The sequence below is a fragment of the Dermochelys coriacea genome, chromosome 17 (genome assembly GCF_009764565.3).
Source record: "Dermochelys coriacea isolate rDerCor1 chromosome 17, rDerCor1.pri.v4, whole genome shotgun sequence".
Classification (NCBI taxonomy): Eukaryota; Metazoa; Chordata; order Testudines; family Dermochelyidae; genus Dermochelys; species Dermochelys coriacea.
Window position 1 is genome coordinate 6,789,613 of NC_050084.1, and position 22,333 is coordinate 6,811,945.

At 40.7% G+C, this 22,333-nt stretch overlaps 1 protein-coding gene across 7 annotated transcripts in view; it reads left to right on the forward strand.

Annotated features, from left to right (window-relative positions):
- The first annotated feature begins 534 nt into the window (after positions 1-534).
- The window catches only part of USP32 (ubiquitin specific peptidase 32), a 152,215-nt gene continuing 130,416 nt past the window's right edge, over positions 535-22,333 (forward strand). For 2 of the 7 annotated variants that reach the window (XM_043499257.1, XM_038375651.2), the window contains exon 1: positions 804-1,018. In XM_043499257.1, coding sequence (XP_043355192.1) covers positions 961-1,018 — 58 coding nt within the window. In that variant the 5' untranslated portion in view covers positions 804-960. Of the gene's footprint in view, positions 1,019-22,333 lie in introns of all 7 variants that reach the window. The other 5 variants (XM_038375649.2, XM_038375648.2, XM_043499259.1 and 2 more) reach the window with 5 other exon arrangements.

A 22,333-nucleotide genomic window follows, 5' to 3' on the forward strand; every position in this document is an offset into this window, starting at 1 on the left:
GGATACACTTCTTAGCTTGAAAAAGCACGTGAAAGTGACATTCATTGTAAATGGATACAAGCCACAAAGTTTACATCAATATCCAATTTTCCCTGAGTTTCGGGGTGTTTGAAGACGCTTGTCTGATGAAGTGAGCTGTAGCTCACGAAAGCTTATGCTCTAATAAATGTGTTAGTCTCTAAGGTGCCACAAGTACTGCTTTTCTTTTTGCGAATACAGACTAACACGGCTGCTACTCTGAAACCTGATGCTTGAATTTCAGGGGGGAAATTCAGGTCCCTTAGTTAATGATGGCACATCCACTACCACCAGGTATGTCTGGAAACCCCCCCCAACCCCCAGGGGTACCCTTCCCTTCAGAGTAGCCCCTCCCTCATCCCAGGTCCCCTTCCCCCACTGAGGCCCCTCCCCATCCCCCAATCCAGTGAAGCCTCCAGCAGTAAGGCCCCGCCCCATCCAGTGTCCCCGCCCCTCAGAGAGGCCCCGCCCCATCCAGTGTCCCCTCCCCTCAGCGAGGCCCCGCCCCATCCCCTCGATCCCTTGCCCCCCCCCGCAGTGTAGCTCCTCTCGCCATTGCGGCCCCTCCCCCACGGCCCGGCGAGGCCCCAAACGCCCCCTACCCCGAGCCCCTCCCCTCCCGATGCCCCGCAGCGACCGAACGCCGCAACTGGGGCGCTCTACGCCCCACGTGACAGAGGTCGTTCCAGCCCCGCCCCCGGGGCGTCCCCTGCGTGGCTTCAGCGCGCCGTGTCCGTTACGGGCGGCGCCCGCGGCTGAACCACAACGCTCCCCCGGCACGTGATCCGGGAGGGGGCAGGCGGGGGAGCCCACGTGACTCGGCATGGAGGCGGTGGCGGGGACGACGGGCGGCCCCCTCCCCCTCCCCCTCCTCGGGAGTCGCTAGCGGCGCATCCCGGGCTCCCGGCGGCCGGGCTGCGGGGGCCATGGACTGAGCGCACCATGGGCGCCAAGGAGTCCCGCATCGGCTTCCTCTGCTACGATGAGGCCCTGCGCAGGGGTGAGTGAGGGGGGCGTTGGGGCGGGCAGGGCAGGCTGTGGGTGGAGAGACGGAGCGGGGGGGGGACGGAGGAGAGGACGGATATAGAAGATACCCCGGGGAGTGGGGGGGCCTGGCGCGGGGGGCGTTGACACCCCGGGGAGTGGGGGGGCCTGGCGCGGGGGGCGTTGACACCCCGGGGAGGAGGGGGGGGCCTGGCGCGGGGGGCGTTGACACCCCGGGGAGGAGGAGGAGGAGGGGGGGGCCTGGCGCGGGGGGCGTTGACACCCCGGGGAGGAGGAGGAGGAGGGGGGGGCCTGGCGCGGGGGGCGTTGACACCCCGGGGAGGAGGAGGAGGAGGGGGGGGCCTGGCGCGGGGGGCGTTGACACCCCGGGGAGGAGGAGGAGGAGGGGGGGGGCCTGGCGCGGGGGGCGTTGACACCCCGGGGGCGGGGGCTGGCACGGGGGTGTGGTGGAGGGAGGTTGATCACTGGTTGAAGGGAGGGACAGATGTAAATGTCTCTTTCTGGAGCTGTCAGTGTGTGTCAGGGGTAAGTGGCCCAAAGTGCCTTGGCATTCCTGACACCAGCGTTATAGGCCTCGATACAGCAGCTCTTGTACCATGGCTGCTGCTTATTCTTCCTTCTTACAACGAGCTGAGCAGCAGGTGTTGTAAGATCCTCCTGGTGTAGTCTGTTTCCTGCATCTTTCTGCACTTGCATGTCAGTTTTATCAGAAACATTCAGTCCCCTTTACTCTTCTGTGCAGGTTTTGCCGGTTTGGATCATGCACAGAGTAGCTGTATTTTGAGGTGCAAAGGGTCTAGACAGCTGCTGATGCTGCAAGGCCACTGTTCTCTTACAGCAGTCAGCACCTCCTTTGCTTGTTGCTTCTCAGCTCCCCCATCTACAGTATAAAATGTCATTAGGAAATTCTGCATTCTGATGTGATAGGAGCTGTCTTGCTTTTCCTTTCATGGCACTGCCTGTTAGTTTGTAGTTTTCACATATATATTAGCCTCACATATATATTACCACCATTACTTGCTGCTGTCCAGGATGGGGAGTGCAGTTTTCATATACCTCTCTCCTCCCTCCCACATTTGCTTGCTGTTGTCTATGGTGGGAGGGCACACACACTTATTTAGATTGGTGGGTAGAAGTGGCTTATATGCTTATGACATACATTGTTTTCATAATCTTTTTTGGATCCCTTCTGGACAGTATTAAGACAGAATAGAGGAGTGAAAGCGTACTTGTTAAATGATGAATACTGACAGCTAGCAGGGTTCTAAAACAATGAGCTAACTACTCCCTGTCATCTGCCTTTCTCGAGATTTGATTTCCAAGCCTAAGGACAAACGGGAGAATAATATTCTGTGCTAAATGCATTGCATTTATGGTCATTTTTATGTTACTTGTTATTGAGGAGCTGTAGGCATCTCTTGGTGATGTAACATAAGTAGGATATAGATGGTTCTAGGCAGTGCACTTGTTTGATATACATAAGACTGATGAAATTCAGAGGCTTAGTCTCGTGTCAGAAACATATGGCTGCTTAGTTCTTTCCTTGCCGTAACTCAGAGTTATAGTGATTGATCCTGGAGTGTCTGAAAAATTGTGAGTTGATTGAAGGGGTACCTTAGATGTATGTGAAATATACATATTTTTATTGTGAAAAGCATTTTTAAAGCTTTGAGCGTTGCATTTACTTAGGGAAGCTATCCCAGATGGGTAAAGAGACATAAAACTGAGAAATATACCCTAAATGCTATGAAAAAGGAGTGAATGTATCAGAACTGGCTTTCAGTTTAGATTTAAATTTTCAGGATTTTGAAATCTGTTTACTTCTGGTAAGAATATATTAAGTCCTTTTTATAACTTCTGGTATTTAAATGGGGGAAGGGGGAAGAATCACAAATGTAACCTGCTTAGATTCTGGAACAGACTGAATATTCAATGCAACAGGAAGTGTTTGATTTTAGCTGTTTGGAAATCAGTCACCTGGTTAAGTTATGTGTGGAAACTTTACATATTTATAAAACATGTAATCATAATTTGAGTTCTTAACCTTTAAAATTTAAATTGTGCAGTACCTTCAAAGACAGTCAGTTTTAAAAGTAAGTTTGTGAGTGCAAGATTTCCTATTGGAAATAAAACTTTCTATATTAACTTTTTAATATTAAACTTACTGATGTGCACTCAATTTATGATGAACTGAATCTTCCTCCACAGTGAGTTTTGAATGCAGTAATTCTTTTAGAGACTAGAAAGGTGGTTCTAGTATCTTTTGTTATAAATTGATGTTTTGCCAAACAATTATTTTGTTTATTTAACCAGTGAGTTATTGTATGTGCAAAACAGTCTAGTTATCAAAACATTATTTTTTAAGGCTATCTGCCTCTAGATATTGTGTACCAATACAGTGCAATTTCTGTAGATATTGAACAGCAAGCTGCAATAATAAACTATAAGCACAAAGATTAAAAAAAAAAGTCTACTGAAGTTTATTTTTGTGTGTGGTTATTTGTAACCTTACAAAAGTTTTATTCAGCTGTTAAACAGTGATAAAATGTTTTCTTTTACGTCACATTTAGATTACACATCTTTCAAGTCTGTTGCTCCACATAAAATTTACTGTGATTAAATAGTTTTCAAAAATAGTTATTGCTCACAATGCTGTTAAAGTACTTATAGAAACAGTACTTGCAGTTTAAATTGTTAAAATGTGCCCAATACTATTTTCTTCAGAGGAACTGGGGGACTAACATGAAAGGGAAGGGAGTCCAGGAGAGCTGGCTGTATTTCAAGGAATCCCTGTTGAGGTTACAGGGACAAACCATCCCGATGAGTCGAAAGAATAGTAAATATGGCAGGCGACCAGCTTGGCTTAATGGTGAAATCCTAGCGGATCTTAAACATAAAAAAGAAGCTTACAAGAAGTGGAAGGTTGGACATATGACCAGGGAAGAGTATAAAAATATTGCTCGGGCATGTAGGAAAGATATCAGGAGGGCCAAATCGCACCTGGAGCTGCAGCTAGCAAGAGATGTCAAGAGTAACAAGAAGGGTTTCTTCAGGTATGTTGGCAACAAGAAGAAAGCCAAGGAAAGTGTGGGCCCCTTACTGAATGAGGGAGGCAAGCTAGTGACAGAGGATGTGGAAAAAGCTAATGTACTCAATGCTTTTTTTGCCTCTGTTTTCACTAACAAGGTCAGCTCCCAGACTGCTGTGCTGGGCAACACAAAATGGGGAAGAGATGGCCAGCCCTCTGTAGAGATAGAGGTGGTTAGGGACTATTTAGAAAAGCTGGACGTGCACAAGTCCATGGGGCCGGACGAATTGCATCCGAGAGTGCTGAAGGAATTGGCGGCTGTGATTGCAGAGCCCTTGGCCATTATCTTTGAAAACTCGTGGCGAACGGGGGAAGTCCCGGATGACTGGAAAAAGGCTAATGTAGTGCCCATCTTTAAAAAGGGAAGAAGGAGGATCCTGGGAACTACAGGCCGGTCAGCCTCACCTCAGTCCCTGGAAAAATCATGGAGCAGGTCCTCAAAGAATCAATCCTGAAGCACTTAGAGGAGAGGAAAGTGATCAGGAACAGTCAGCATGGATTCACCAAGGGAAGGTCATGCCTGACTAATCTAATCGCCTTTTATGATGAGATTACTGGTTCTGTGGATGAAGGGAAAGCAGTGGATGTATTGTTTCTTGACTTTAGCAAAGCTTTTGACACGGTCTCCCACAGCATTCTTGTCAGCAAGTTAAGGAAGTATGGGCTGGATGAATGCACTATAAGGTGGGTAGAAAGCTGGCTAGATTGTCGGGCTCAACGGGTAGTGATCAATGGCTCCATGTCTAGTTGGCAGCCGGTGTCAAGTGGAGTGCCCCAGGGGTCGGTCCTGGGGCCCGTTTTGTTCAATATCTTCATAAATGATCTGGAGGATGGTGTGGATTGCACTCTCAGCAAATTTGCGGATGATACTAAACTGGGAGGAGTGGTAGATACGCTGGAGGGGAGGGATAGGATACAGAAGGACCTAGACAAATTGGAAGATTGGGCCAAAAGAAATCTAATGAGGTTCAATAAGGATAAGTGCAGGGTCCTGCACTTAGGATGGAAGAATCCAATGCACCGCTACAGACTAGGGACCGAATGGCTTGGCAGCAGTTCTGCGGAAAAGGACCTAGGGGTGACAGTGGACGAGAAGCTGGATATGAGTCAGCAGTGTGCCCTTGTTGCCAAGAAGGCCAATGGCATTTTGGGATGTATAAGTAGGGGCATAGCGAGCAGATCGAGGGACGTGATCGTTCCCCTCTATTCGACACTGGTGAGGCCTCATCTGGAGTACTGTGTCCAGTTTTGGGCCCCACACTACAGGAAGGATGTGGATAAATTGGAAAGAGTACAACGAAGGGCAACGAAAATGATTAGGGATGTAGAGCACATGACTTATGAGGAGAGGCTGAGGGAGCTGGGATTGTTTAGTCTGCAGAAGAGAAGAATGAGAGGGGATTTGATAGCTGCTTTCAACTACCTAAAAGGGGGTTTCAAAGAGGATGGCTCTAGACTGTTCTCAATGGTAGCAGATGACAGAACGAGGAGTAATGGTCTCAAGTTGCAATGGGGGAGGTTTAGATTGGATATTAGGAAAAACTTTTTCACTAAGAGGGTGGTGAAACACTGGAATGCGTTACCTAGGGAGGTGGTAGAATCTCCTTCCTTAGAGGTTTTTAAGGTCAGGCTTGACAAAGCCCTGGCTGGGATGATTTAACTGGGACTTGGTCCTGCTTTGAGCAGGGGGTTGGACTAGATGACCTTCTGGGGTCCCTTCCAACCCTGATATTCTATGATTCTATGAAAACACAGTGCATGCATTTGGTTCTGTCAGACAGGCAAAATGAGGGTTATTTTGAAATAACAAAATTATGAATGGCAGCAGTTTCATTCTTTCTAGTACCTTGTTAAATATTGCGCAGAAAAAGGGAAAAGTCTGTTCCTGAAGCTGGATATTTGGTAATTAAAACTTACATTTTTTTTCTCCCCCCAAAAGAATACAATTAAAGGCAGGCTGCCTAATGGCTTCCCAGCCATGTGGTTGTCAGAATGTGAGGCTGAGGTGTGTGTTTGCTCCTAGATTTAGAGTGCTGCCTGTGAATTAATCAGTGAATTAAGGTGTATAAATCAGTGGTGGGCAAGCTGCGGCCCATGGGGCCGCACGTAGCCCATCAGGGTAATCTGCTGGCGGGCCGCGAGACAATTTGTTTACACTGACCGTCCGCAAGCCCGGCCGCCTGCAACTCCCAGTGGTCGCGGTTTGCCGTTCCCGGCCAATGGGAGCGGCGGGAAGCAGTGCGGGCTGGCTGTCGCTTCCCACAGCTCCCATTGGCTGGCTGATGGGCCGCAGGCTGCCCACCACTGGTATAAATCACTATCTTCAATATTTTTTTTAAGACTTTCTCCTGTTTTTACTAATACTGTTAAACTGTAATAATTCTTATTTGTAATCTAGTAGCGTCCAGAGGACCCACTGTGCAAGGTGCAAACCCATAAGCCTTGATCCTGCTCTCGTCTCTGTATTGGTGGACTCTTTTGCCCACACAGTGTTCCTTTGAAGTCAATAGGGTTCTTTAGAAGTACTGTTTGTGTGCAGTTCAGTGCGGGATCTAGGTCAAGTGAGAGACAGTCCTGCTAATATAAGGAACGCTATATCTCAAACTATGTATAAGGCTCTTTGATTTTCCATCAAGAAAGTGGTTTTGACAGCAGCATAAACCATGAGCAGAAAGTTTGAATCATCATTTATCATATCAAGGACTAGTGTTTTCCCCCAGAGCTCTCATAGGTGGTGGATCCATCATGCATTCATGCTTGTCTTTTACATATTTCCTCCCTTGAGTCTCCCAAACTTTAAATTGGTTGTGATAAAATCCAGATAAGAAATGGAAGTTTTGTCCTTTACTTGTCCAAAGGCTTTCCACTTCTGAACAAACAAGCTGTGAGATTATTTTAAGATTTCTCTTATGCTGCTAAAATCTTAGGAGTTCATGGGGGACCCCTGAGAATTGGACAAAATACGAAACTGTAAAAACCCATATCTGTGCTTGTCCCATATACTAAACTCATACAAATAAAATATTTTCATTGTTACTACTGTATGCTGTATGTAGTACTAAAGCAGTCTGTGTGGTAAGGACTCTGCAGGAGAGAAATGGTTAGATGGCATTCCTTGTTATCCAATTGATTTTAATTCCTTCATAAATCTGCTTCTTTATAACTGTTAGTTCATGCTGATTAACTTGTGGAAAATAATAGGATGCGCTTAACTTAAATTTATTAATATGTTGGGAAGTTGTGACAATAGAAGGCAAATATGTTACTGTAAATATTTATTTTAAAAAAAAAGAGAGCCAAAGCATGCTAAGTCCATGTCCATTGACAGCTTCTAGTCAGGTAATTTAACTCTCTCAGTAGAAAATTCAGTGACTAGTCATGGATCTATATAATGTTATTTAGGGCGGAAGGCCCAGTTTGTCTTCAGTGTACTTGGGGAAGCATAGACATAGATAAATTTAAAACAAAGATAAATGTTTTGCGTCTTTTTCTTTAAGATGGGGTCCGAGGAATTGCAATGGCATCACAGTGTGGTCAATGAGCGCACTGTTTGGAGAGATGAGCAGCTGTTGATAGGTTGTCTGTTTCATTGTTTGTGGACAAAGAATCCGTAGTCACAAAAAATGGCATAGCCTTCCAAAAACTTGTGCAATTAAAAATAGCTACTGATACAGTTTGAGACAAATCCTGAGAAATTTGGGCTTTTGAAAAGCTCTGAAAAATGATCCTAATTAAAGTATTTTTAGAAATAAGTATTTTCCAAGATGTCCAAGGGTATGGTGTAGGATTTTTATTCTCATTGTCTGAGATGGGATCTACCAGAAAGTTCTGTTTCTTTCTTTCTCTCTCTCTTTACTATTGGAGAGCAAAGGAAAATGTCGCTTCCCTACCCATCTGTAGGGTGAAATGCTGCTGTCTTCACAGAAATCCTGACCCAGGAATAAAGGGACTCAAGGGTAGCAAGGTTAATGAGATGATTGTGGTATTAAAAATGTAAAATTAACCTATAGTTTATCTACATTTCTAGAGCTGGAATATGAATACCTTGTTTTTAGGTTACCACATGTTACAGTGAGACATCTAGGCTGCATATAAACTGATATCTTTCTTTCTTCAAATTTCCCACCATTGCAGCTTTACTGGTAGCAGCACTGATGGAATGGCTAGTGAAGAAAGGGAATGGGTGTTTAATGCCCAGCTCCTTTAATTGGTAGGAGCAGAGGGGAATCCCCTCTGTGGTTGTAATCTGTGATGCACGTTATCTGCTCTGGGGGGTTCACTGTTGGAATCTTACGATGTGCTGTGATGCATACATGGGAAGCCAAGCTCCTTCTAACTGTCCTGAAACTAAGAACCATCTAAAGTACTTTGCCATTGAGCAAGCCTTGCATGGTCCAAGTACTGGTGGACAACACAACAGCATTGGTTTATAACAGGCAAAGAGGTACTCTGACCATTCTGTTGGAAAATAATTGCCTGTGGGACTGGAGCCTGGCTTATTGGGTGCATCACATAGCCTTCCATTTGGTTGGCAAAGGAAATGTGCCCATAATCTAAACTGCAGATTGTAGGACCAGCAGAAATATTCTCTACAACAGACTGCAGTGGACCTATTGAAGAAATGACATATTACATCAGGAGATTGCATTGCGGCTTGATGCAGAGATGAGTGCCTTTGAATTTGCTTCAGATCAAGACAAGTTATAACTGGTACCAGTTAGACTAGAGAAAGGGGCTTCAATTTCACTAGCTGTCAGACAAAACAGGGTTCTGGTCATACTAGTTACCTTCCTTAGAATCTAGACAATAGTACACACTTTCTCCTGGGGGGTCTAATAGAAGGCTTTCTATTTTCAAGACCCAGACTTCTTTATTTTGTCCTGTATTCTAATCTGTAATTATTACTCATTGCTGCTTGCATCATAGGGCTTTGACTGATGTTCTTCAGAAGTTTAAAAAAATCCTTAGTCCAGGAAGATGTTAGTTAAAATGCCTTTTTAAAAATTGCAATGAGCTTTTGGAATGGATAACAATCTTACTGATATGATCTATTTCTTTATCAACTAACTTTGACAACTTTCTATATTTCATCTTCCATTTTGTTCTTGTCTTCAGTCAAGATGCATCTGCCTGGCATCTGAGCATACCACCTTCCATTTCACAGTGGAATGACTGAAGTAAATAAAATGAATCTATTCCCATCAGTCAAAGTTGATCAACTCAGTCTTTGAGATTTCTTTTTATCTCACCAATAAAGCCAGCCTTTTTAATCACAATCACATCTGCAAGAAGAGTGAGCAACTGGTTCACTGTCCTTTCAGTGTATTTCACAGGGACAAAGGTGACACCTGTATCCTTGTTTCATGCTTATTCCCAAACTGGAATCTGAGTTTCACTTGACTTAAAGCACCATCTTCTGCTATTCTGCAGGAGACCTTTTTCTCATTCAGGGAAATGGAACTCCTTGTCCAGAATGTTAAAGGGAATTTTAGTTTTCATGTGCAAAGGATGAAAACACTTAGGAAGGGGTCTAGACTTTCTGTAACCTTTGGACATCCGTGTATGGAGAATATATAACCTAACCTGCTTTGATAGCATGTCTTGGTACAACATTTAAACATTGTATAGGGTGACAGTCACTGAGGGTTCTGGGACTTTCTCTCATATGGTTTAAGGCTGTGTGTGTGTGTGTGTGTGTGTGTGTGTGTGTGTGTGTGTAATTCATGGTTTAATAATGTTTCCTGACTGTACATTGGTAGAGCTATTACCTGGTGTTCATAAACTCGCATGGTACTCCTCAACATTTTTGACAACTTAGCTTCTAGACCTGCTGCTTCTTTTGGGAGGGCAGCCTTTTTTATAAAAGCAGCCGTACCACACTCCAATAAGTGGCTTGAGGAGTCCTAATTAAACTGCCACAAGTGGAAATGTACAAAGACTATTCTCAGAGAAGAGAGATATCTAGCCTGCAACTGGAGTTTGTGTTTTGCCTTTGTGTATACACAATCACTACCTACCTCTCCATCCTCCTTGGAGTTCTACTTCTCTACAACTCTAGGTTTTAGAGGAATGAATTAGATAGTAGGAACCACATGTGTGTTTGTATAGCCTTTGCGCCAAATGCTTGGTGCTCTGAAGTGAATGGATGCTCAAACTAATAAGCGTTGAGTAACTTCTTTTGCATTAAGGGTACATTTACCTTAGGAGTCTTGAGGCAGTTGCTTAGCACCTACACAGTTCCTCCAGTGTTGCATACTACCAGTAGTGCTAGACAAATTGTGTGGAAGGCTTTAGCATAGACAAGATCTAAGAAAGCAAGTGCTTCATAAATGAGAAATTACTCTGTTTAAAAAAAAAAAAAAAAGAAAAGGAGGACTTGCGGCACCCTAGAGACTAACAAATTTGAGCATAAGCTTTCATGAGCTACAGCTCACTTCATCGTAACTCACAAAAGCTTAGGCTCAAATAAATTTTAGTCTCTAAGGTGCCACAAGTCCTCCTTTTCTTTTTGCGAATACTGACTAACACGGCTGCTACTCTGAAACCAGGAAAAAAGAGTAAATGCAAAAGCATTTGCTTGTAAATGATTTGGTGAATGCAAGAAGAGTCCTCACTATTCAGCAGCATAAAATCAGTCTGTAAGTGATAGCAACTTCATAATGTTAAATTTTATGTTGTCAGCATGTGGTTACTAGAGATTAAAATGGAAGAGAGAAAGATATGTGCCAGAGAAACAAATGGATAAAGAAAGGAGTTATCAGTGATGGTCTGACAGTTAAAAATACAAACCGAAGAAATTCTATTCTGAGTCGTTGGTCATGTTAAATATTAGTGTAATCTAGAAGTACACTGTCGGATAACTCACGAAAAGATTTTGATTTTTTTTAACACCATAGATCATGACAACTGAATGCTAAAAACATTATTTTTCACAGTGTAGGCCATTTACTTGTTATAGATTACAGTTTTTATGCCTTTTTAACTCACTCATAGACTTCACCATGAAAATGGTCTAATCACTTCTATTTCAAGTCAGTTTCACTTTCTGGTTCTTGTGCACGAGCACAATAATTGAAATCTTTAAAAATATTTGTATTCATCTTGGGTTCTTTAAAACCTTATCTTGACCAAGTTGATCTTTTGGGGCCTGAATCTGCCTGACAGTGTCCTAGAGGAATAATTTAGAAATCGGAATTTAGAAGCTCTTGAGAATAGTATGCATCATCAGTAATAAAAGGCTATTAGTTTAAAATAGAATTGCTGGAGAAGGGCAACTTGAGTCCTGCTGTTTTTGACCCATTGGTTTTGTAAATCCTGTGGTAGGTAACTATTCTTGTTACCTATCTTTTTCTTTAAACAAAATATCTTTTTTTTTTTTTTAAATAAGTGGTGTAAGGAGTCGAAGATATAAAGATAGAAAAAAGGAAATGGTCTAAGCATCAGATTTTGGAACTCCTGGACTCTTTGTCGTCACAGGTTAGACTCTCTGAAGGGTAGGCTGAGTGTTTACCTACCGAGGTTGTGTATGCATTTTGTGTGCAGATCTTTCTGAGGAGACCTGATCTCTGTAAAAGTAGGAGTTTTCCCTAATGTCTTTGAGTAACATTTCCCTTCCCCACTGTTGTTCAGTGTGATGTTTCGTTTGCCCACTTGGCTACTACCTCAGAGGTGGCTTCATTTGAGTATTTAGTGGTATTATTTCTGAATATACTTGGCAAAAACACTAAGATCTTTTGGGGGGGGGGGGGAAGGCACTTGCTGTCTTAAACAGGTAACTACTTTAATACGTCCCTACCTGATAGTTTAATTGTAGTGTGCATACTTCCTTCTGGAACTGTTTTTGCCTTGTTAGCCGAAAAACACTGAGTAGTTCAGTGCCCAGTGGAGTGAATTCTGCAGCACAAAACAATCTATAATTAAGCTACGTTGGAAGCTGCCTCAGAGACTGAATTATCTTTGAGTTGCACAAAGAATCAGCCTTCTAGATGTAGATTGAGAAATTGGGAGGAAAGCCATAGAGCACTCTTACCTGGCTTTGTAATAAAAGCTGCATACATTTCCAGAGCTGCCTGGCAGAACTTTATCTTTTGTTTTCTCTGCAATAAAAAGATTTCTTAGCTTAGGTTCAAGAGTAGAAAATAAACCTTTGGAGTTTGAGTTCGAAATGACATTCTTAAATGCAAGTCTCTCTCTCTTTTTAAAATAAGTTACTTGTTAATTCACTATACTGTTACTGTAGTCGTGAAGTACTTACTTTTTCTTTAAAGTAAACGTCATCTAAATGACTTTGAATGTCCATGAAAGAAAAGATGGGTGAGGTAATATCTTTCTTTGGACCACTTCTGTTGGTGAGAAAGACAAGCTTTCGAGCTTACGCAGAGCTCTTCAGGTTTGGGTCTGACTATCCATGTGATAGTTGCAGTACTGAAGAACAAAAAAAACCACCCGTTACATTTAATTTTCATATGAAAAGGTAATTTACATAATGAAAGAATGAAGCCGTCTAGTAAAATGATAAAAACCCATTAATGCAGGGTTCTGCCTAAGATTTTGAAAGGATCTGATTCGCAAAACTTTTAACACTGTTATTTCTAGCAATTAGTGGTAGTCTAAAAATATCCTACTCGAATAATGGCAAAATGCACATTATCTTTTTGTGTTTCATTCAGCGACATCTTGCTTTGTTGGTCTATTTTTTCTTAAGCTTTAGTCTTTTTCATTTTAGTTGCATAACACACAGTATTTAAATAACCCTGTTCTTTTAATGAATCTTAACATCTCCATGCGATAGAGAGGTTAGTTACAAGTCCCTCTTTACCCTTCCTGTGGCCATTTCACCCATCTGTAAAGACTTGTCATCTTGCACTTCATTTGTTTAACTTAAATCAGCTTTTACATAGAAGTTTCTGCATGGAGAAAAGGCTTAAATGATTTGCCCAAAGCCACAGAGTTTGAATTAAAAATGTAGCTGTTCCTGAGCTCAGACCATTGGACAACATACTTCATAGTGTCCAGAAAAAATGTCTGTTCCCTACGGAGGGTGAAGATTATGCTAAAAACCAAGGTGTTGAAAATGTGGCATGATTTCAACGCCTTATATAAGGGATCAATATTTGTAGGATGTCTTTGGGATTTTAAAAAAAAAAAGTGTTGTAATTGCTACCAAACCTTTTGTATGGAAGTTTTCTCTGGAACTGGGAGGCTTTTGTATACCTTGTAATAGAAAAAGAAGAAATATTGCCTCAAATATCACAGACATGTTACAGGCAAGGCAGGTGTCTATTCTGTGCACGGACAAATAAGGACGTGAGTGAAGATTTACTGTAGAAATGGCAGACCGCTATCCTCACAACACACGTTCGTGAGTAGGACAACTTTATCTGTCTTATAAGTTTACCTCAAGAGATTTAAGCCCCTCACCTCACTTTGTGCTTTGCTTATCCTATCGGGGAACACAGTAAGCCTCTGCACTGATGCAGAATGTGTGCAGAAGTGACTCATGCCAAGTGGTTGATGCAGGGGCAAAGAAAACCTCTGTCTTGCAATAGTATTTGTAGGCTGTGCTTACTAATGGGCTTCCCAGTGAAGAAGGCTGAATTGTGAACCTTTAATGGCAGTTGTTTGAGTTGCTGTGGCAAGGATGATGTGGTTTGCTGGGTTGAAAAGGAGACCAATGGGATAGTCACTTGCTCAACTGAAAGGCCAAACTGAGATTTCCTCTGACCTTACCAGCTCGTTTAATCCTGATCTGGGTGCAGGATCTTCTAGGATTATTAGCAACAATTTCGCTTTACCTCAAAACATAATTCAGTTTTCCCATCTGATCAATAATATCTTGTCAGTTTTACTTTATGTATTATGGTGAAAAGTAGTTTGTAATTTACCTTGATGATTAAGATACGAAGTCATACATCTGAGGAAAATTTGCTTCTAGCTATGAGCTTGCAAGAAAAGAAATAACAAAATAATACTTTACAAGTTACACCATGACATTTAGTTTGAAAATAATTGTTCACAACTGGAAAACTATAGCTTCCCTTTTATGCCTAAATCCTTTTAAACTGTTTCATCCATCCTTTAGGTAATGTCAGGTTTCTTATTTAAAAATGATGGAACATTTGGATAAAAGAAAAACCTTAGTTAACCTCCCAAGTGAATCCTTATGCTGTGCAAAATCCAAGCTTTTTTTATTATTGACTTAAGAAGTAGAGCCGACCTTGAGGTCATTATTGCTATTAAGCTGTGGAAAACAGAAAAAAGTGGGGAAAAACCAGTAGAAAGGAACTTTTATTCTTGAAGTTCAAGTAGAGATAATGCTGTAACTTTGTGTGGTGCTTTACAGAGATTGAAAAGACAGCTCACAACCTGAAGATTTACAATCTAAATCAGACCTTCATTTTCTATGTTAGTAACATGCAGGGAAGGGTAAGGAAAGGAGAGATGAGGATTTAAACAAATAAAAATCTGGTCAGTACCAGAGAGCATTACACTCTGGATAAAAATATATTCTCGAGCCATTAAAAACTGAACACAGACTCAGAAGAGCTTGAGTTGTTCCTCACACCAAGAGTTTCACTTTACCCTTATTGTATGGGGTATTCTAGTAGTTAGTTGGTGGCCTTTAAAATACTTTTTATGCATTGTAGATGAACATCCAGTGTTTCCTGTTTGTTCTTTTTCTGGATTATTTATCTACTAAGGTAATTTGACAGGTTTCAGAGTAGCAGCCTTGTTAGTCTGTATTCGCAAAAAGAAAAAGGAGTACTTGTGGCATCTTAGAGACTAACAAATTTATTTGAGCATAAGCTTTCGTGAGCTGCAGCTCACTTCATCGGATGCATTCGGTGGAAAATACAGTGGGGAGATTTATATATACACACACAGAGAACATGAAACAATGGGTTTTATCATACACACTGTAAGCACTGTGATCACTTAAGATGAGCTATTACCAGTAGGAAGGGGAGCGGGGGGGGGGAAGGAGGAAAACCTTTTATGGTGATGATCAAGGTGGGCCATTTCCAGCAGTTAATAAGAATGTCTGAGGAACAGTGGGGATGGGGTGGGGGGGAGAAATAACATGGGGAAATAGTTTTACTTTGTGTAATGACCCATCCACTCCCAGTCTCTATTCAAACCTAAGTTAATTGTATCCAGTTTGCAAATTAATTCCAATTCAGCAATTCTCTCGTTGGACTCTGTTTTTGAAGTTTTTTTTGTTGAAGGATAGTCACTGTCAGGTCTGTAATCGAGTGACTGGAGAGATTGAAGTGTTCTCCGACTCTCTCAGATCTTGGGAGACAGGCCAGTCCTTGCTTACAGACAGCCCCCCAACCTGAAGCAAATACTCACCAGCAACCACACACCACACAACAGAACCACTAACCCTGGAACCTATCCTTGCAACAAAGCCCATTGCCAACTCTGCCCACATATTTATTCAGGGGACAACATCAGAGGGCCTAATGACATCAGCCTCACTATCAGAGGCTCGTTCACCTGCTCATCTACCAATGTGATATGTGCCACCAATGCCCCTCTGCCATGTACATTGGTCAAACTGGACAGTCTCTACGTAAAAAAAGAATAAATGGACACAAATCAGACGTCAAGAATTATAACATTCAAAAACCAGTCGGAGAACACTTCAGTCACTTGTTAACTGCTGGAAATGGCCCACCTTGATTATCACCATAAAAGGTTTTCCTCCTTCCCCCCCTCCCCTTCCTGCTGGTAATAGCTCATCTTAAAAAGTGATCACTGTCCTTACAGTGTGTATGATAAAACCCATTGTTTCATGTTCTCTGTGTGTGTATATAAATCTCCCCACTGTATTTTCCACCAAATGCATCCGATGAAGTGAGCTGTAGCTCACGAAAGCTTATGCTCAAATAAATTGGTTAGTCTCTAAGGTGCCACAGGTATTCCTTTTCTTTAAGATACATTGGTATCTGAATTGTAAATGAGTTTCACTAGCAGTCGTGACTGGATAGCTGAACTGGTAGATAGGTCTCTCTTAGCTCCAGTGGTGTTTAGACTTTGTTCAGATTAAGGCTACTTTGACAATGTACCATGAACCTTTGGGCAATACCTAATTAGGTATTGCAGAAGACCTACCTCTTTGGTGGTATAGAAATTATTTCAACAGCCATTAGAAGGCTTGATATAGATGAATCTATGGAAATTGCCAGGAATGAGCATAGTTATCATGCTAACTTTAGAAATACCAAGGATTGTGAAGCACTGGAACACTGGCTAAGCTAATTTGGAAAAATAAATAAAAAAAGTTATATTGGACTGGTGAGCGAATTTGAGCATGTGGTGATGGAATGAAAATGCAGGGATAGATAATCCATGTAAAACTTCAATTTCACAAGTCAAGTTGATTCCATAAATAAGATTTTTGTTAAGGCAGCATCAGCGTGCATCTGTGTTTTTAAATTGTATCGGCACTTTCTCTGATACAAACTACTAGAAGAAGGAATTATGACAGGGATGCATTTGAATAAAAACTTTTTCCAGACTGAAAATTGACCAGGTGTTATCAAGAGAGAGAGAGCTTTTATCAAATGTTAAGAAAAAAATGTGGTATGACAACTTAATTTCCGAGTGTGACTTTTTTTAAAACTAAACTTTGTGGATTTGGGTGTATTTTTTTCAGTTTGTTTCAATGAAATAGGATTGTTTTAGGGGGAAAAATAATTAAGCTGTTGGTGCATTATGAGTCACTGTACCCTACATGGTGACGTTCGTTTCTACTATTTTTTATGGTAATTTGTATGAAGAATGGTAGATGGTGGTTGGAGGAACTGTATAACGGGAGCTAATTGCTTTTGGTATTTCATGGTAACTTCCTGCAGACGGTCACAAGGGATCTTGATTTTTTTTTTTCTTGAGAGAAAGGTCATTAATGGCCTTGCTACTAAATAACATCTATCCTATATGTTGTTGTGGGTGAAGTGTTATTTCCCTGATTTTCTTGTGTTTCAGGGTTGATCATGTTAAGGCACTTAAACTATTGATAAAATTCTTTATTATCGTACTGTTAAAAAGACAGTGATGGTAAAAATGGAAACCATGCCATTAAGAGGTAGGGGATACCTCTAAAGCTCCCCAAATCACTGTTTTTCTGTTTTAGTGTAACTTGTGTCAGCTTTACTGTATAATCTTCCTAGCCTTGGAAAAATTTACCCCCTAAGTACCATTTGAGATTGTCTTCAGGTTATATAGAGGGAGGTTTGTGAAGTAAGGCTGAGGGCAGAAGGGAATCCTACATTTTCCATTAGTGGTAGCAGTAGTGGGTATGTTGTAAAATGGTTGTGCACTGTCTACACTAGCACATCCATTTTACAAGTAAATTACATTGCACTTTCTCCTCGCTTATAAAATACAAAAGATGTAGTTAGCTCTAAATTGGACACTATGCCTTCATTCTTATTCTTTTTTTTAATCCCTTTAATGCTTCTAATCACCATAGTATCTAGGCACGTATTAAGTGTGTAGATGTATATTTTAAGTTGCATTTCACTGACAGTTGTCCCTCTGGTCTCACATTTGCATATGTTATTGGTCAAAGGTGCTCTAGCAGTCACAGCTGTTTCTTTCCTTACAGCAGTCTTTGCTGTTGCTTTAATATGCGTTTATTTCAGTAACAGATGAATAGAACATTAGGACATAGCAAGTATTTCCAGTCTTGGTGGACAAGGGCCCCTGCTAGATGTCTGGAACGTTGTTTGGCAGTAAAGCAGTTAACAGTTCCATGATAGTAACTGAGCTTTAAAGTAACACGTAAGTAAAAAGAATAAAAGAAGATTCACACTTTTCTGGGTGCTGCTGTTGTGATCTGGCTGCAGGCTCACCAAACCAACAGTGCATCTACTTAGTCTCAGAATGTGCATCACAGCCGTAGGGTGAGAGAGTCTTATTTTAAAACAAAATTGTGAATTCCAAGAATTACAGCAAAATACATGGGAAGATCTGACTCGTCAAGAACTGTTCAAAATATGGTTTGAATATTTTAGCCAAACAAGGATTGTACATAGTCGATTTGGCCCTCATCTACATTGGCCAACCTATGTTAGAACTTTTCCCAGGTAGGAACCTAGGCTGAAGTACCTTTTCCTTCTGATGACCATTCTTCTAGCATGATTTGGTCCTGTCCACAGTAGCCAGACAGTTCTGGTAGAACCCTATTTGGCTGTAGCAGAATAAGCTCTGTTCTTAACCTTTGCCGTACAGCTATTGTAGACCGTTCCTGAAATCAATATCTTCAGAAGATGTAGATTATTTTAACTCTGACGTTTATCCTACATGAGATAGGAAGGAAGTGGGCAGAGTTGAAATTTTTAAGATATGCCATTTTTCAGTGTAGCTATATTAAGAATCCTTCTGAATACAGGTAGGTTTTCCCGGACTCTAAAATGGAACCTATAGTTAACGTTGTGGGACAGCTTGTGTTATAACTGTGTTCCTCCAACATGATTACATTTGGAATATAGGTAGGACATTAAACTTATAATGGGATAATGTCCAGAGTATTTCTCGTCTCTGAATTTCCTAGTAGTGAATTCTTTATTTGTGACCAATATTTAATTCTAAGCTTAGCTTTAACTGGTTTGGATGTAGTTCTTATTTGCATGTATATTCTCTTCCTTTGGGTTATTTCTCATACTTCTGGGTAAGCATGGTTTAATGTAAAATGATATTTTAATAAATGCTAGCCATCTGACTATTTTTCCTGGAGGCAATAAAATAGAAGCCATTTTCAGCTGCTCTTCTGAATCATGGCTGAGCCTACTGTGTTTTGTTCGTTTCTGGTAATACCTAATCGCAATAGATACACACTGCAAGCACAATTGACAAAGTGGCAGTTCAGAAAAGCAGGGATTTGTATTTAATCTAAATTGGATGAAACATCCTCACAATAGAAAGAGTAGAAAGAAGTATTCAAATTTTCCTTTTAGAGGATGTTAAAAGAATTACATGGAGTATGAAATGTATGCCATAGAGGCAAAAGGCAGTGTGGATGGAAGGAAAAAGCATAGGGGAGCAGGATGTAGAAACTGATGATAGGATAAAATGAAAAGATGTGGTGGTTCATTTTGGATAAGCATCCTAAAATGTGGTGGTTGTCTTCACTCTTGTCTCATACCTTGATTTGGAGTGCCTTTTCTTAGTCTCGACCTTTTTGTGTGGAGGTTCTCTGTTTTCTGGTGGTACCAGTAGCTCTTGGAGGAGCTTTCTGATCAGCTTACCCATAGCAATGTCTGGAGAAGATGGTTCCTTGTCATGAGACAGGAAGCCAAAAAGTCTTTGGCCAAGAGAATTGGGAGTATAGCTCATGCCCTATAAGGGCTAGACATGGCTAAGGTAAGGCACTGGAAAGGAGTTAGCACTTTCAGTCTTAGAAGATCCCAAGATCTCACACTTTAAAATTGCAGCATTACATATGGGAAAAGCAATTGCAAATCTTTAGAGGTTTCTAAAATTTTAGTTTTTCCAGCTCCCTTTGAGGCTTGTACAATTGGTCTCCTAGGGGTATAAACTTGGGCTTTTTTAATTCGTAAGGATATTTATTTATTTATTTATTTATATAATTTTAAGTTCTCAGACTGTGGGAGGATTATATGCACTATTGAGGCTGTTATGTACTAATTCCAGTCCATACTAGTATGATGGAGACTTCTGCAGAGTGCATAGTGATCAGCTTTCCTTGAAACAGTGTAACCCAAATGGCAGTGTGATTGCTTGCACCCTGTTGGGGGTCATTTTACAGGTGGATAAACAGCCTAATAATACTTAACATTCCTTTTGAGGATATTAGTTGTGAAGAGTAAAGTGTGTTGAATATTAAATGCCACATAAAGTACTCATGTTTAGAAAATCAGGAAATCCTATTGTAATAAACAAATCTTCCTCTCCTATCCCCACATATGATATTAAACTTTTGATTTGCACTATGGTTGGGGCTAATGGATCCCAAACTCTTTCACTGACAACTGGAATGAGTCACTATTGACATGAAAAAGATTTATTAAAGAAAATACAGATGTTTACTAGAACAGTATCAAAACTATACTATTCTCATTCCTAAATTCTTTTCAACTACTGTTTGTAGTAGTATGTGATAAGAATATCTGAGTTAGTTCAAATTGAGATGCACCATGCAATTTGAATGATGTCGTTGTTGATAGACTGGTCATGAGAATTCTTAAATGTGGATGTAGCTCATTTTTTTCACAATATATTACAGAGTTTATAATCCGTCAATCCAGTTGTCTCAATTGCCTTTTGCAGGTTGGGATTATTCCCCCAAAATATTTTACATTAACTTGTATATTTTGCCTCTTTGAAACCTCTCAAAATTGATTTGGTTCCTGATAACTTCATAACAGCCGTGGAGTCACAATACGGAGTAATGAAAAAGTAATAACATTTTCATGTATAAGTAGGACAAAGGTTCCTGGGAAATATTGAGCAAGTGATGACAGGGAAAATTATTCTTTAGTTAGAGATTAATTGTATGTTCTATAAGTTTTTGATATTGAACCTGTAAAACTAAGTCACTTAAAAAAAAATCAGAGCTCAAACTGAGGGACATCTTGTGGCAGGAGAATTTTACTTTTTGTTGAAGGTGAGCATTTAGCTCAACATAATAGGGACAGGAAAGCCTCTGGCGTTAAAATCCAGTATTTGTATGTTTTTATCAAACCACAAATGGCATACAATGTACAGTCACATATTGTTGGTACTTGGTAGGCTTTCTTTTTGGAACTTAAGGGGTAAATTTTTCCAAGGCAATGCACAGGCAATTAGTGCTCTTTACCCAGTAATGTTGATGGGAACTGAACAGATATGTCCCTGTATGGTGTCTTGTGAATTTGTGTGTGGCCATAATTTAGCAAAAAGTACAAGCCATGTTAAAAGTACTGTAAGGTGCTTTAATCCTATATTCTAGGAGTGTTCCTTCCCCTAACATATATTAAATTCTCATCTCCTCTGTTTTTTCCTATTTGTTTCAGTACTGTACATATATTAGACTCTACTTTCTAAGTTTTTAGTTTTTTTAAAATGATCTAATGTAAAACCAAGGACTGACTTCCTTTTGTGTAGCCAGATAAAGTTGTGTTTTGGAGTATCATCGGAGATCTTTGGTATGTAAAGATCCATCAGGCCTTTTGTGCTATTACGTCTCCCAATATTAATGAAGTATGGTTCTATATTAAGGAACGCTGGCTCTAACCTAACCTCTGATCTGTAACTGGTTATATGATGTGATTACAGCATTTAAAAAAAAAATTCATAGTATGCACTGGTGTTTCGATTTGCTACAGTAAAAGAACCCATTAATCTTGACTGTCCACTGGTCTAACCTCTACACAGAATTTCTCTGAACTTGACCTTTCTCTGCTGTGATGCTTGTTGTCCAAGCATGACTTTTTTGCATTTTTAATAGCAGCACTTGGTCGTATTATCTGATGTTCTCTGTCCTTTATCTCTGCAGAATCTAACCTTCTTTGCAAGGGTGTTGGAGAGCAGCCAAATGCTGAAAAATGGGAAGTTAAAGCTGTTGTATTGATATTTCTCACTTAGGTGTAAAATGATTATTGGCATCAACTAGAGAACTGTGGTGTATGAAAATTTTTGTTTGACCTCAGCATTCTTAGCAGACATCACTTCTCCAGACATTGCTTCGTAGATGGTTTTTGTTTTTCTTGTTTGTTAGTATACGGACAATATTTTTATAGCAAATTCAGGGCTCTGTATGTCTGCTGCTACAGTTCAGTTTTTGGCAAAAACTGCTGAAATTGTACTGGTTGGGATATCTGCCAGGCTTTGATTGACTAGAGTTTGAGTGTTCGTGTGGGTTTGAACTTGTATGTATAATTTAGTGTCTCTCACAGTGGATCAGCAACACGTTCCTCTCTGCTTTCAGCTTCTATAAGCAGGATGATAGTAGGTGTAAGTTAGATTTCTAAGAGAAGAGCTGGAATCATCCAACTTATCTAGGAAATCAGTTGTCTTCTACCAACACCCTCTCTTTTCCAAGCCAAATGGTGTATAGAAATCAATAATTTTTTTTTCTTTTCAAACTGTAGAAAGATCTCTGGGATAAAATTACTAAGCATGTTGTTTCCCTTTGAAAAGGAAAATGGAGCCTCTATTCATTGATATTTTCCAATGATCAATATACAAATACCATAGTTTGCCACAAATGCTCAA